Source organism: Lycorma delicatula, chromosome 8 (genome assembly GCF_047948215.1).
Source record: "Lycorma delicatula isolate Av1 chromosome 8, ASM4794821v1, whole genome shotgun sequence".
NCBI lineage: Eukaryota > Metazoa > Arthropoda > Insecta > Hemiptera > Fulgoridae > Lycorma > Lycorma delicatula.
The window spans coordinates 64138044-64152971 of record NC_134462.1 but is presented as its reverse complement, the minus strand read 5'-3'; the positions used below and the strand labels follow the sequence as shown (position 1 = coordinate 64152971).

At 31.1% G+C, this 14928-nt stretch overlaps 2 protein-coding genes across 5 annotated transcripts in view; one reads left to right on the top strand and one right to left on the bottom strand.

Annotated features, from left to right (window-relative positions):
- Positions 1–9806, bottom strand: part of Mos (proto-oncogene serine/threonine-protein kinase mos) — a 33015-nt gene extending 23209 nt beyond the window's left edge. Inside the window, exon 1 of one of the 3 annotated variants that reach the window (XM_075374286.1) lies at positions 9478–9806. In XM_075374286.1, the coding sequence (XP_075230401.1) occupies positions 9478–9662 (185 nt within the window). In that variant the 5' untranslated portion in view covers positions 9663–9806. The remainder of the gene's footprint in view (positions 1–9477) is intronic. The other 2 variants (XM_075374288.1, XM_075374285.1) reach the window with 2 other exon arrangements.
- On the top strand, positions 168–4672 carry LOC142329584 (U6 snRNA-associated Sm-like protein LSm5). 2 transcript variants are annotated; one of them, XM_075374290.1, is made up of 3 exons: positions 168–306; positions 1130–1326; positions 4482–4672. In XM_075374290.1, the coding sequence occupies exons 1-3, from the start codon at positions 261–263 to the stop codon at positions 4512–4514; spliced, it is 276 nt and encodes a 91-aa protein (XP_075230405.1). In that variant the 5' UTR covers positions 168–260; the 3' UTR covers positions 4515–4672. The 2 variants fall into 2 exon arrangements, with proteins under 2 accessions (XP_075230405.1, XP_075230404.1); XM_075374289.1 differs by having other exon boundaries at positions 1130–1342.
- Positions 9807–14928: the final 5122 nt, after the last annotated feature.

The following is a 14928-nucleotide window of genomic DNA, read 5'->3' as shown; positions in this document are numbered from 1 at the left end:
TTTCAATCAAAATTTACAAAGAACGAAATATATTTGCCAATATTAAGTTTAGTAAAACTAAATTCTTTCATAATACTTACTTTTAATTCTATTATACGTTTCAAATTTTTAAATTGTTTCTTTAAAACGTTCTATTTTAACTGCTACTACTTTTAGTAAAAGCCTGATGTTCACGTTAGCAACACTGACGCATCAAACCACTTTGCAGTGGCTTTTTGTTTAGATAAAACGTTCTAACCTACAAACTCTTGTTTATCAAAATGACTGCCTCAGTCGCTACTAACCCTTCAACTTTGTTACCGTTAGGTATTATTTATATATTATATTGTTCAGTATTTCATTAAATATTATCTTAAATCATATATTTATAGCAAACGTACATACGAATATTACAATTTTTATTAACCTCTCTCGTAACCGGAAACATGAGATTGTATTTTCATTATTACTTTTTTAACGAATTAAGGCAATAATACCATAATCCAGAAGATAAATTCATAATTTACTATATTCACGCGTTAACATTTCGTTTTGTAGATACTTTCTTGTTTATATTCGTTTAGAATAGTCACTTTTGTGTACTGTCAGGGTGGTAAATTCATTCCAAAGGCAACAAAGTTCTTGTTTTTAGTTAAACGTAGGCGTACAGATTTGTTTTACCTACCGTTGTACAACAATATTTGGATCAGACTGTGTTTGAAGCTTGTATACTGTTGAAACTAGTAGTGTAATTTCAACTTTGTCATAGTTTTTTACTTATTTTATTCAGGAAATTATTTTTCTTGAATGTTTGAATATAACTTAACCTCAACTTCCAATAAACTTATTTATAAAATTTGTTTTAAAAACGTTACTCTGTTGATAATACTAATTAAATTAACGTCAATTTTGATGATTAATCCGACAAAGTTGCATGTATAACGGTATTTATAGCTTGTGTATAATAGTGTAAATTATGTACAGATTTGATTATAAGATTTCTTAATCCCATCTTCTACTCTTTGTTTATAAAATAATTTGCATAATGCTTGGTTAAGCAACATAACATGGCAATTCAGTTTCGGTTGTCCAAAGTTTTAGATAATTTCATTATTGTAGTGGTGTAATTTATATTTTTTCCTTTTTACAGAATTGGTGGATAAATGTATTGGATCAAGGATTCATATAATTATGAAAAATGATAAAGAAATAGTTGGTACATTATTAGGGTTTGATGATTTTGTAAATATGCTTTTGGAAGATGTAACAGAGTATGAATCTACACCAGAAGGAAGAAGAATTACTAAATTAGATCAGATATTATTGAATGGCAATAATATCACAATGGTAACTATAATTTTTGGTAGGCAATGTTGTTTTTTTTTTCAATTTATTAGGTTATTTTATAGTTTTTTTTTCATAATATAATTGTAAGTAGAATTTATAATATTTTTGAATCTATGTTAGCATTATCAACATTCATGAACCACTTTCTAATCCAACTTGATTAGAAAAGACACAACATGACTGTTGCTACCGTATAATAATTAATCACAATTATTTTTGTTCCTTGTTATCATTTTTTAATCCAACTTGATTAGAAAAGACACAACATGACTGTTGCTACCGTATAATAATTAATCACAATTATTTTTGTTCCTTGTTATCATTTTTTTTCAGTTCTTTCACTGAAATAATTGTTTTTATATTTTGAATTAGTAATAATTGGAGTAGATTGGACCGCATTTATTACAGATATTTCAGTTAGTAGCTGTGTAATGTATGTTGCTTAGTGCAGCTGTGATAAAACAATTATGGTACAATTTTGAATATAAGATACACTTTTATCTCTAGAAATAATTATGTAAATTTAATTTACAGCTTGCAGTTTTGCCTTCTAAAACAGATCAAATGTAGTAACCAAACTATCAGTTTTTAAATAACTGAAGTTATAATAATTTGTGTGGTTATTTTTTCTGTGTATGCATGTGCACAACACACATGAGGTGTGTGCATGTTTACTATCATTCAGTTACAGAAATTTTATGCAAATAACAACTAATAATCCTTTTCATATATAAATCATGCAATTGTAGCCATGCTGTGTTAGTTTTGTTTGATAATATTTATTTAAATATGTGTTTGTTATTTATTTAATGCAAGACAAAGTTCTTAATCAGAAGAAGACTTATGGGAAAATACCGAGAATTAATGGTGATAGACATAAATTTTGGGAAGGATGTAATAACCACTAATTTCCCTTCTGTGCTCCTGTTTCATTACGAAACTATATTAACAAAAAAGGTATATTTATATATTTTACAATGGAAATCAGAATTAATTATTTAGAAAATTTGGGATAGATGAAAACCCTTCATTAGATGGTACAAAAAAGAACAATTTTTGATTGATAATATATAGTAGTTTTGCATAATTAAATTATTGATTTTAGAAAAATATGCACCACATATTTTAAATTTAATTTAAATAATAGATTTTGTGAATACATCTTACAGATCTAAAGCTAATTATCTGTGTGGCTAGTATTTAGAATGCATATACTGATATCTAAATTTACAGATCCCTTGTTCCCTTCAAAGTACACTCCTTTCCTATTCACTCACTTTTCCCAGCAGTTTCTACTTCGTGAAGCAGTCCTGGATAGTTTCATTTGAAATGGCCTTTAAGATCCATGACAAATTTGCTTTAATCTCATCAATAGTCTCAAAACACTCCTTTCAGCACTTATTTTATTTTTGGAAATTGGAAAAAATTGCAAGCGGCCAGTTCTAGCAAGTAGGGAGGTCTCTACTTGCCTGAGAGAGGGCAGTCATCTGATTTTTGGCACAAAGCTGAGTATGCAGGCGCATTGTCGTGGTGAAGGAACCATAAGTTGTCTCACCACAACTCTGATCTCAAACTCCTTGGTAGTATGGTTTACTGTTTTTTTAAATTTTAAAAAGAGAGAGCAACACTGGATTGAGATAGACATGCTTTCTTGGGATATGGAGATCCTTTGCCAATCCATTGTGATAATTAAACTTCTGTCTTGTTGTCATAGTCGTAAACCCAGCTTTCATCTCTCGTTATGATCCTCTGTGTGAAAGTTTTATCATCATTAGCTTGTTCAAGAAGTTGCTGATAAGCGTCCACTTGATGTTCTTTCTGCTGCTCGGTTATCAAACGAGAAACAAACTTTGCTGCAACTCTATGCATATTCAATTTTTCAGTCAGAATCTCATGGCATGATCTAGTCAAAATGCTAACTTCTGCAAGTTCTCTGACAGTCAATTGATGATCTAAATGCATCAGATTGTTGATTTTTTGAATGCAGGTATCACCAGTTGAAGTCGAAGGCCTTCCTGGACTAGGGTCATCAATTGACTGACAATCATGAAAACCATTCATACATTGTGTACAACCCAGGGTATTATCTCCATAAGCTTGTTTCAAAAGTTGAAACATTTCTGTGAAAACTTTCCCCAGTTTTATGCAAAATTTTATGTTGTATCATTGCTCCTGAAAATCGCACATTACAAAATTCACTAATAATACCTAAAACAAGTTGCACTCAAATAACACAAAAACTAAAAGAGACATCAGCAATCCAAGAACATGGGGTTACAGAGGAGGTTATGCGGAACAATGAAGCCAACCACACATCACTAAATATCTCTGTTGATGTATAATTAAAAATGTTCGGTTATTTTCTGAACAGACCTCATAAGCTTATCTTTGGAATAGAATATTAGAGAGTGGGGCATGAATATATTTTCTCTGTTATCATGGCAGGGGAATATTAAAACTATGTTAATCATTTTAAAAAGAAGGTTTTTTATTTTGACCCTTACGTATTCTTTATCAAATAGACTAGTCCGAGTCTCATGATTCTTCTTGAGAGGAAGTTCTTCATGGGTAGTCCTATTGTAATTTATTTATAAGTTAAAGTAACTTAACTTTTAGTAAGTATTCTTACTTCTAGTAAGTATTTATTTAGAAGTTGATAAAATTACTTTTATTAAGTAATTTCATAAACTTCTGTGGAAGATTTTAAAATAAAAAAAGCTCATTATATACATTTATCATCTTTAGATATTTTTCATTTTTTTGCTACCATTGATTTGTTTTGTAATAACATTATGATTTTTTTCTTCTATATTCTTACTATTTAAATATTACTAAAAAATTAAGAAAAAATTAATACATAATCCCAGATTCTAGAGTACTAATGCTTGCTTGATAACAGTCTCTTTGTCATTTTGTCCACTTTTTTTAAATTTTTTATAGGCTTATTTATAATTTAAATTAGTAAAAAAAAGTTTTTTAAAAAAGGCTTGCTTCAATTTTTAAAATTTTGACTTTTTGTATCCATCACAAAGTTAATAACAAAGAGGAATTACTAACTCTTAACAACCCATATTTTAGTAGCAACTTCTAATTTTAAAGAAGAAAATATTTAATATCAACTATTTATAAATTCTCTTTTTATTTACACTTTACAGTTGGTTCCTGGAGGAGACATGCCTGGAGAATAACCTCATGTTTACAAGAGACAACAAGAGTTGAACAATATCCGCCGTATCAACACCCATACTATGTTTATATATTCAATGATATATATTTAAGGGCTTTTTATTATAATTTGTCGCCTTTCTTAGTTAAAAAATAAAATTTATTTTTATTAATATGCATATATCATTTTATTTATTTAAATCTTTCATCGCCAAATTTTTCTTTATTATTTGAAGAAAATTGTTGTTGAAAAATGTTATGACATTAACAAATACAATGTTAAATTAAATGATAAACTTGACTATAAAAAAATTCCACATTTAGTTAATCTTTATTGAATTACAAATCATTTAATTTGAAAGAATAAACAATACACAAATAACATATATTAATTTGTAATAAATGATAATATTTTTTATTCAAATTTATAAATTTATTTTGTTAATATTTTCATGATTATTATTGCTACATATTTTTTTTTAAATCAATTCTTTTAAGAATCATACTCCTCTGTACTATATACAAATATATTTATTTTATTTTATTAGATAAACTGAAGTACAGAATAAATAAAGTAGGATGACTTACCTTATTTCACTATATGCAGGAACACTTCTGTGATTTACTTGCACATCATCAGCTGCATTACATATTCATTTTAAATTACATTACAAACTTCATAAAATATTAACTTATCATGTATTTATTTAAAATTTAAAACCTTTCATATTTTTATTTTAAGAATTTAAACTTTTATTCAATTAAATTAAAAATTAAATAATTTAAAAATATGAAAAATTAATTAAAATTAACATTAAAAATGTAATTGTAAAAATTCTTACATATGTAAAAATAAGACATCAAGGCCACTAGAAAGACCATTAGATCCTTTAAGGCTAGATTTTTGGAATATTTTGGAAATTATATAAAAAAAGGTAACTAGGTTTCTCTAATATATCTGATTAAGAATAAATATACAATATCTGATATTAGGACAAAGTTAAAATACTTGAAATTAAATATGAATACAAATAGTAAGAGATTAAACATCTTAGAAAGAAACTATATGTATATAAATTTAATATGATTCACCTTCAGTCAGAATATCAGGATGACAGTATTTTGAAAGCCACAGTAGCTGGCACCAACATCTATTTTGAGAGTGATATATAATTTATTATTTTTCAATCAGTATAATAAATTAAGTTCAATAAAATGGACAACATGCATAAATGCTTAACTTAAAATTATTTTAATTTTAATTTTTGATTTTATGCCTTGACATCATATTTTTACATATGTAAAACTTTTTACAATTTAATTTTTAATGTTAATTTTAATTAATTTTTCATATTTTAAAATTTTGTAATTTAACTAAATAAAAGTTAAATTCTTAAAATAAAAAGATTAAAGATTTTAAATAAAATAAATAAATGCACGATAAGTTATATTTTATGAAGTTTGAAATGAATATGTAATGCAGCTGATGATGCGAGTAAATTGTAAAAGTGCTCCTGCATGTATAGTGGAACAAGGTAAGTCATTCTACTTTAATTATTCTGTACTTTCGTTGATGTAATAAAATAAATATAAATATAAATATATACATATATATTATGTAATACTATATTGTGTGTGTGTGTGTGTGTGTATATATATATATATATTATATACATACACACACACACACACACACACACACACACATTCTTTTTGTTAAAATCCTCTTTTCAAAATCTTTATTATTTTATATAATATAAAAGGGCGAGTCAAACTTATGGAAATCCCTCAACAACTTTAAAACAATTCTTGATAGAATACTGTAAATTTCAGGATAAGTATTGGTCAACTACTTTACCTTTTGATGAGAAATAGAATTTCTCAACCCCTTCTTGTGGGGTGGCCCAAGGGTTGAAACTCAAATATTTTAAATAGTGGGATAAAACTTGGATTTTGAAAATGGCTAAATTTAGTAAATTCAAATAAAATTAAATAAAAAGAAATTACACATAATTAATTTTTTTTAAACACAAAAAATTGTTTTTGTTCCAGTAAATGAGTAAATAAATGAAAATATTGTCACCTAATCATGCTAATCAGCTGATCATTGATGGTCTCTTAATCATTGCAGCAAAAATGAAGCTTACTTCAATTTGTGTATATTGCATTTAGTGTTTCATTACTACATTTAAGTTTCTTATGAAAAAAAAATATTGTGATCAGTTTACTAATTGATTTTGTCAAACTTTACCACATTTGTTATTTACATCTTTATCACCTTTTTTGTAATTATTTTTTACTGAATTAATTTTTTCTATGCTACCTGCTTTCAATATGTCACTTAGTGACCATGAGGGGGTCACAATTTTAATGATGAGGCTTTGGTGATAGAGTTAGGTAGTACAATGAAGTTTATGAATTATTCATTGCAACACTTAATAATCGTAACCCTATTTCAAAAGGTACATTGTCAAAAACCATCAAAAAATTTGAAGAAACATTTTTTGGGAGAATTAATAAGGGAAAACCAGGGAGGCCTAAACTTGCAACAAATAATAAGTCATTAGAGAACATGCAAGAATTTATCAAAAATCCTCTTTCCTCGATTTGAACAGAAGTATAATAACGTAAGTTCAGTATCAACAATTCACTTCCGTTCTTCCAATACTTTCAGTATCCCAATAATCGTCGATTTTGACTGATATTTATTCACATAAATTGTATATTAATTGATATTTGTTCACTGCTATTGTGAAGCACATATACAGTATCCAGTCAAAGTAAATGTACAGGCAGGTATTGTTGATGGACGATTGATTAGGGCCTATATTTATTGATAGAAACTTAAATGCATTGAAATATGAAGATTTGCTTCTCAACCATATCATTTCAAACATTCAAAACGTTGTTGGCCTTAACTTCCAAAATGTTTAGTTTCAAAAAGATGGTGCACCGTTTAATTTCGGTCTTCAGGTATGTGAAATTTTAAATGTATTTCTTCCTGGACGGTGGACTGGCCAAAGGGGTCAAATAGACAGGCCAGCAAGATCACCCGACTTGTCACCATTGGATTACCTTTTGTGGGGCCACTTAAAAAGTATTGTTTATCATTGTAAGCCCAAGGTATTGATGATTTACAAAAAATCCCAGAATCAGCACAAAATATTACTAGGGAATCAATGAATAAGCAGTATCATCCTTTTACAGCCGACTGTTACTGTCAAACAAAGGAGGATATTTTGAACCTACATTAAAATGAAATGTAAATAAATAAGCAAACGTTATGCTTAAAAAATCTATAATTTATTTAAAATTTATCCTGCCACCATTTTGGATACAGACATCGTACCAACATTTTATTTATATCATTTTTCTTGTCATAAAGAGAGCTTTAAATTGATGTATCACATAAAGGGTGTCACTATTTGAAATACTTTAGTTACATCCCCTGGGTTTTTATTTCAGGGGCATCTCCTGGGCCCCTGGGGTTACAAACTCTCCAATAAGGGGTTGAAATTCTATTCATCAAAAGGTAAAGTAGTTAACCGATACTTATCTAGAAAGTCACAATCTATCTGGAACGCTTTTAAAGTTGTTGAGGGGTTTACATACATTTGATTCACTGTATATAATACATATATATATATATATAAAGAAAAAATATTTGTTGCGAATAGATAAACAATTTTTTTTTCAATTTTAATATGGACGTTGCTATCTGTTCAACTTATGAATAAGCAACCCCAAGGCCCAATGAAATGAGGGTGATATGTGTGACTTGTAAATAATGTGTAATTCTTGTACAAAACCAGGCCAACCATTCCTCAGATGTGTGGTTAATTGAATCCCAACCACTAAAGAACAGTAATATCCACTCTCTATTAATCAAATCCGTATAAGTAACTTACCTTTACTAGGATTTGAACCTCAGAAAACCTTTGACTTCGAAAATCAGTTAAACTGTGATTTACAACTATGATCTTACCATTAAATCAACCTGGTAGGTACATAAAAATAGTATTTAAAATAATAAATATATATATTGGCACAAAACAAAGATCAGAGCACTGATTCTTGTAAGCTGAAAACTCTGACTTGAAGTTATCTCACAATAAAATATTACATTTCAGGTAGGAACGTACATAAACATATTAAATATTTAACAATACTGCTAACCTTAGAATCTGATTAAGGTAATTCAAAATGAAATAATAAGATTTATTTATTTACTATATTTTGAAAGAAATGATGGCAGTTGTAAATCAATTATAGTCTCAAAAGTTTTATCGACAATACTCCAAAACATTTTACACTAAGGCAATAGAAAATTCTGATATTAACATTAATAGGAATGCTATCCACTTATGATTGCTAATGATACATCTGCTCAAGAAGTATACTGCAACAGTTTTATTCATATTTAAAGTTAGTGCCATATATTGAAAGGATGATTTTTTAAACTACTTTTCAACAGCATTAGGAAAAATTGGAACAAAAGATGGTGAAATTAAAAAAAAACATCTTTTCTGTGTTTAACTGCATTTGAAAAAACAAAATAGATAAATACAATGAGACAGATTAATGTAACAAGATGATAACAATTAAATTGAATTCCAATCTATAAATGTATTTATTGATGTTACACTCAACTGGTGGTAAATTTTAAAGGATTATGATCATTTCACAATGCAGGGTGATTGTAACTCAGGAGATATGATTTCATTATCGATAAATCACATTATTGTGGCTTTCAATTTATTTACACTAATAATATACAATATTAGTAAATTATACAGATCAACTAATATAATTGCTATGATTATAAGAATTGTGTCTAATATTTTAAGTACAGAATCAAACGTTATTATTTATCAAAGATAAATCAATCACCAAAAAGTCAACTAATTATTCCATTCTACATAGAATGGCATGACTCAGCTAATAGCAGATATGATACTATTGTATAAAAAATAAATAGGCTTTTACCTGCAATAATTTGGCGATGTCGTTGGTAACTTGAATATTTTTCTTTCACTTGAACACTTTACAATTCTCCTTTCAGAAAATATATTAAGTCGAAGTCTTTTTTTTATCGGGGAAACACTATAACCTTTATTTTTTAATAAATTGAATTTTGGGGTTGATAAATGTTGCATTTTGGAAGTTTCCATTGTAGATAATGAGGTTAAAAATATAGATTAGTTGTAATTTTAACAACGATACTCAAATATCAGTTAAGCACAACCAGCTGACTGATAAACGATACTCACCCTACCTCTGATAACTGAAAAAGTATCAAATCTTTGTAAACATACGAGTAGCCAACTTAACAGTAAACATATATTTTTTATAGATGTCCCTTGGCTACTGAATAATTAGTAAATTCATACATTACATCTTATATTCGTTCGCGTTCATACTACTCCATTAATTTGATTCTTTTTATAGTTTTACAGCGTGTGACGCTGGTTAGAGCGGAATTATATATTTTCATAATTTATAGAGAAAGTATATGAACTTAACAATAAAAATGATTTTAACATACTGCATTAAAATCATTGCTCAAAATTGCTTAGCTATCTTAAAAATGATTGGACTTTAAATAAAATAACTTTTTTATAAATAATAAAACGTTCTGTAAATTCTTAGTAGAAGTTCAAGAATTAAAATTATATGAAACTCAAATACAATTTAACAATTAACTTATTTCACATTTATGTATATAAGGCATTATGAATGCCTTTTAACGTTGAGCCACCAAAGAAAAAATTAAGAAAAAAAATTATCAAATAAAAGGTAGAAGTTTCGAGGTTATTCATAAGCTCCCTTCGACATGCTCTACTTTAAATGTAGAGTGATTCAAGGAAACAGAAAATGACTTGTTATGGAAAAAAAATATTTGTAACATTTAAATAGAAAAACATGTCGATTACGAATAAGTACATAAAGTGTATTTTTGGAAGATCATAATTTACAGCTGTGCTCTGTCTTGGGGTAAACATTCGTGCAGTCTATAGTGAAACTCTGAATGGTTCTACTCAACATTTCAATAGAAATTTCAGCAACTGTTTTTCTTGGATCTTGGTTTTTAGATTACTACGTACTTTGCTATTAAGGTCAGCCCATAGAAGAAATCGCACACTGGCAATTCAAGAAACCTAGGAGGCTATGGAATCTCACCGTTTTTTTCGAAATTAAATGGTTGCCGAACCACTGACGTGTTACAATAATCGTTATTCGTGCTTTGTGATGTTGATTCATCTTGTTGAAACCAAGTGTGTCAATAAACTGTGGAAATATCTATAGTTTTTGCGCGACAAGTTTTTCATCATGTTGTAATTATCTGATATGACTGTAATTGTGAAATCATTCACGTTTACAAAAGAATAAGATCGTTAACGCCATATATGACACAACGTACCACCACATGGGTAGGATTTCTATATTTTCAGTGAGTAAAACCGGAACAGTTGTTACCTATAACTAGTGGGTATGAACCCCTGCAACCAAGAAAATGTGTGCTCCAAGGGTCCTTCTCTGTAAATATTTAAAAAAATTAACATTTGAAAAAACTTTTTTATTACTAAATTAAAATAATTACAATATTATTGTCGTAAGTTATAAACAGAATATAGGACAAATAACATTCCAACAGCAATATTCATGAATTACAAGTCTCTACAGCTGTAGTAGTGGGTTGAATAGATTCACTTTGATTATCAGTGTACCACTCATATTTCTCAGACAAATTCGCAGCTTTTATAAGGTCTGGTTGATTTTTCACATATTGTAAAACTCAGCACAGGTTTTGTTGAAGTTATACTGACAAATTAGTAAGTTTTGAACTGTTTCCACTGAAAGGTGGTTGCGTTCATCAGTCCACTGAGATGACATCATTGAAGAAACTCTCTACATTTGCGTTGTGAGCTGGTATTGAAAATTAGTACATTTTCAACAAGTGAAAATAGTGCCACTTATCCATACTCTCAAAGTACCTTATCCACTTTTCACTTGAATTTAAATTCTCCATGCTGTTTGCAATTCTCTTCAATTTACTCATGCTGTTTGTCCATTGAGACTGTAACTGTGCTCTTTAAACAAGAAACTGATTAAAAACTTCATTTTCTGGGAAGGAAATGTTCTTTGAGGTAAAATAAGTCAAATTTGATCCAATTAGGGATACCTTTAGCATCATTCTGTTGAAAGATGGTTAAGTGCTGAAGGGATTCACTCCACTTATCCAAGTAACTGTAAGCTGTCTGGAAAAATTCCTTATGTTCCCCAGTAAACTTCTCCTTATCACTTTCTTTCTCTTTAACAATTATTTGCTTAGTTTTAAACCCAATAAAGAGAAATTCTTCTCTTTCTTTAAGAGTTTTCAAAGTTTTTTCAAGGTTTAATTTAAACTCAGTAACTGAAATATTTGAAAATTTAATTGTTTTTATTTTTCAATGAAAGATAAACAAACAGCTGGTTGTGAAGAAACTACAGATCAGCTCCACTCAGTGTGGTTGAGAAAAACTCCGGGAGTATCTTAGGGGATTTTTCCCAACTGAAGAAGTACACCTTAGAAAGCTTCCCAAAAACTTAAAATGCATTTAACTTTAGACATAAGCGATACCTGACTTGTTCTTGTGTGGTAAAGTAACTGTTTGTAAGTTATGTCAACAGACTCACAGAAACTCTTAAGCTCTTCAGTTCTGTTTGTATAAATAGGGAAGTAAATGAAGAGTTTGACAACTACTCTTTAAACATCCAAAGCAAGGATATCAGCTGCACAAGAAACTGTGTTGTACAATATGTGAGCAGGGCACCAAATCCCCTCTATGTCTTTCTCCAAATTACCTTGGAGTTTGTGGAAAATGTTGTTTACCCTTTGTGGTTTGCACCTCCAAAATTAGTGTTTGTGTTATCACCACAAAATGACAAACGCTTGTCTAAAGGAAGGTTTACTTCAGCTAGGCTTGTTAAGCAGTAGCTGGTTATGGTATCTAAAGTGTCATCTTTCAGTGATGAAATGTTTATTATTTTACTGGTAATACCATCTACCATCTTTAAAGTATTGAATAACAGAAGGAAATATTTTTTCTGCTTTATGGTTGCTAGCATCAGTTGAAACCCCATAATATGGAATCTTTTCTAATTCTGAAACACAAGTACCAACTGAATGTGGAGAAAGCACATTACTGTTAAGTAACTTTAGTGTGCGCTGTTCATTGCTTTGCTGCAATCTTAGAGTTGGAATAAACAGTGGGATTTAATGTATTTAAAATATCATCTCATTTGAAAGAGTGATTATGTTTCACAATATGGTACGCTGTTGTAAACTCAGCAGCAACTACCATTATATCTTCTTTGTAATCCTTTTTCACAAAAAAATTGCCATCAGCTTAGAAGAAATTACACTGCGCATGCTATTTTTATGTCTGTTTTCAAGTGATCTAACAAATCAGCTCTACCTGAAGCTGTTGCAGAACAATACCCCTCTTCTTCATTCCTTCCGCTTTTAATAAATGTCCACTCTTTAGGATATTCTTCTCTGAAATGACATTTTCATTTTAGCATTGTACATGTACATACTATACTAACACCCAATACGCTACAACAACTTAAATATGTGCACAATGAAGTAGGCTAAAACATCAAAACAACAATAATGGCACTGACTACTTGTGAGCAGTGAAGTGACTGACCTTGATTTGGCTTTTGTTTTGGTTTGATGTCTGCTGTCTGCAGGCAGGCGTACAGGCCACAGATTGCCAACCCTCAACACATGAAATTTCCCTAAAGTGTAGCAAAATTTCTCTTCCGCAAAAGATTTACCCTTGTATGTTTACAATATTTATTATACCAGGACAATTTGATGTCCCAAAAAATCTTTTTGGGACACGGGGGCAATGAGGTCAAAACTGGTGACAGTCCCAGAAAACTAGGATGTATGGCAACCCTACACATACCTTGTTGCTATGTAGCGTGTGCTGATGTAGCTGTGTAGGACCTTCTTGTGCCAAAAACAAAAATGTTATTTGTTAAGAAAAACATTAAAGTGGAAATGGGCTTTGCCAACATCCAGTTTATTAACAAAGTCATTGTTCTTGTTTATCTTTCAATTACTAATTCATAGAATTGATGGCGCATCATGTGGTCGTTTGGTTTCAGTTTCTGATGATCTGCAACTGTAAAGGTCACTGCATAAGAATGGAGAGCTCAAATAGCCTCAATATTGTCTGATACAAACAGTGCGCTTACCGCCTAGAGATTTCTCTTTTATTGCTGAATCTGTTTCCTCAAAATTACTTATCCATATGTTAATTGCATGTGCTGATGATACACAATTGTGACTTCCTAATTCTATACACGCAGCCTCCACACTGTCATTAAACTCGTATCAGCGCAAAGTCGTGGTCTGGGGTATCCGATTTGGTGCCACAACTGCAAAGAAGTGGGAGAGAAGCTCTCCTCACTAGGCAATGACATGACTTAAGTAAAAAAGCTGATCACAAGGGATGGTAGAGAGACCCTTATGTGCCTTGTGGCACTTAAAAGAATGCCAGTCACCCCGGTCACCAGTTACCTGGACAGTATGTTTTACTGTAAAATAACAGCGAGCATCGTGTCATGAGAGGACCCCCTCAATGCCACAGACGCCAAAAGTTCGGCCACTCGTCGAACTATTGCCGCAAGGCGCAACTCTGCGTCAAATGTGCTGGGGACCATGAAACGGCGTCCTGCCTAAAGTCGCGAAAAGAACCCGCCTCATGCGCGAATGGTAAGAGGCCTCACGCGGCAAATTATAGCGGATGCCTTTATTACAAGGTTCTCTTGACCTAACAGAAGGGCACCCTATAAATGTCCGTGATCACTGCCGGGCGTAGCTAGGCGCGGGTCGTCAGGGGGGACCAAAACCCTAGCCGCAAGAGGTTCAGCTCGCGGCTAGCCCGGCGATGGGAAAACAGACGCCACCTCCTCCCACACCGCAAAAGCTCCAACAGGTTTCGGTGACCGAGAAGGTCGCGGCCGCAAAATCGACCAAAACCAAAATTAAGCCTTCCTTATAAGCGACAAAAGAAGCCAAAAATTCGGGAAAGCCTTGGCGGATGATCGACAAGACTGTAACAATACCCACAAGAGCTCCCGAGGCTCCGCGCCCATCGAAAATTGCGTCAAAAACACCTAGCCACCCCGGCGGGAAAAAGCCGGAAGCTGTGTCCTCGAAGGAGAGCGCCGGGAACGGCTTTCGGTCGAGGATATCAATAAAGGAGGTCCTGCCTAAAATTTTGGCTGTATTGCCCCGCCTGTTTAAATCTATTAGGGACCTATTTCAGTCCTTGATTGAATGTCTCATCACCTTACTCTCCCGGTATGGCTAGGCAAACTTTGCGACTGCTGCAGTGGAACGCGCGATCCGAAGCAGGCAAGACGGCGGAGCTATGCCGT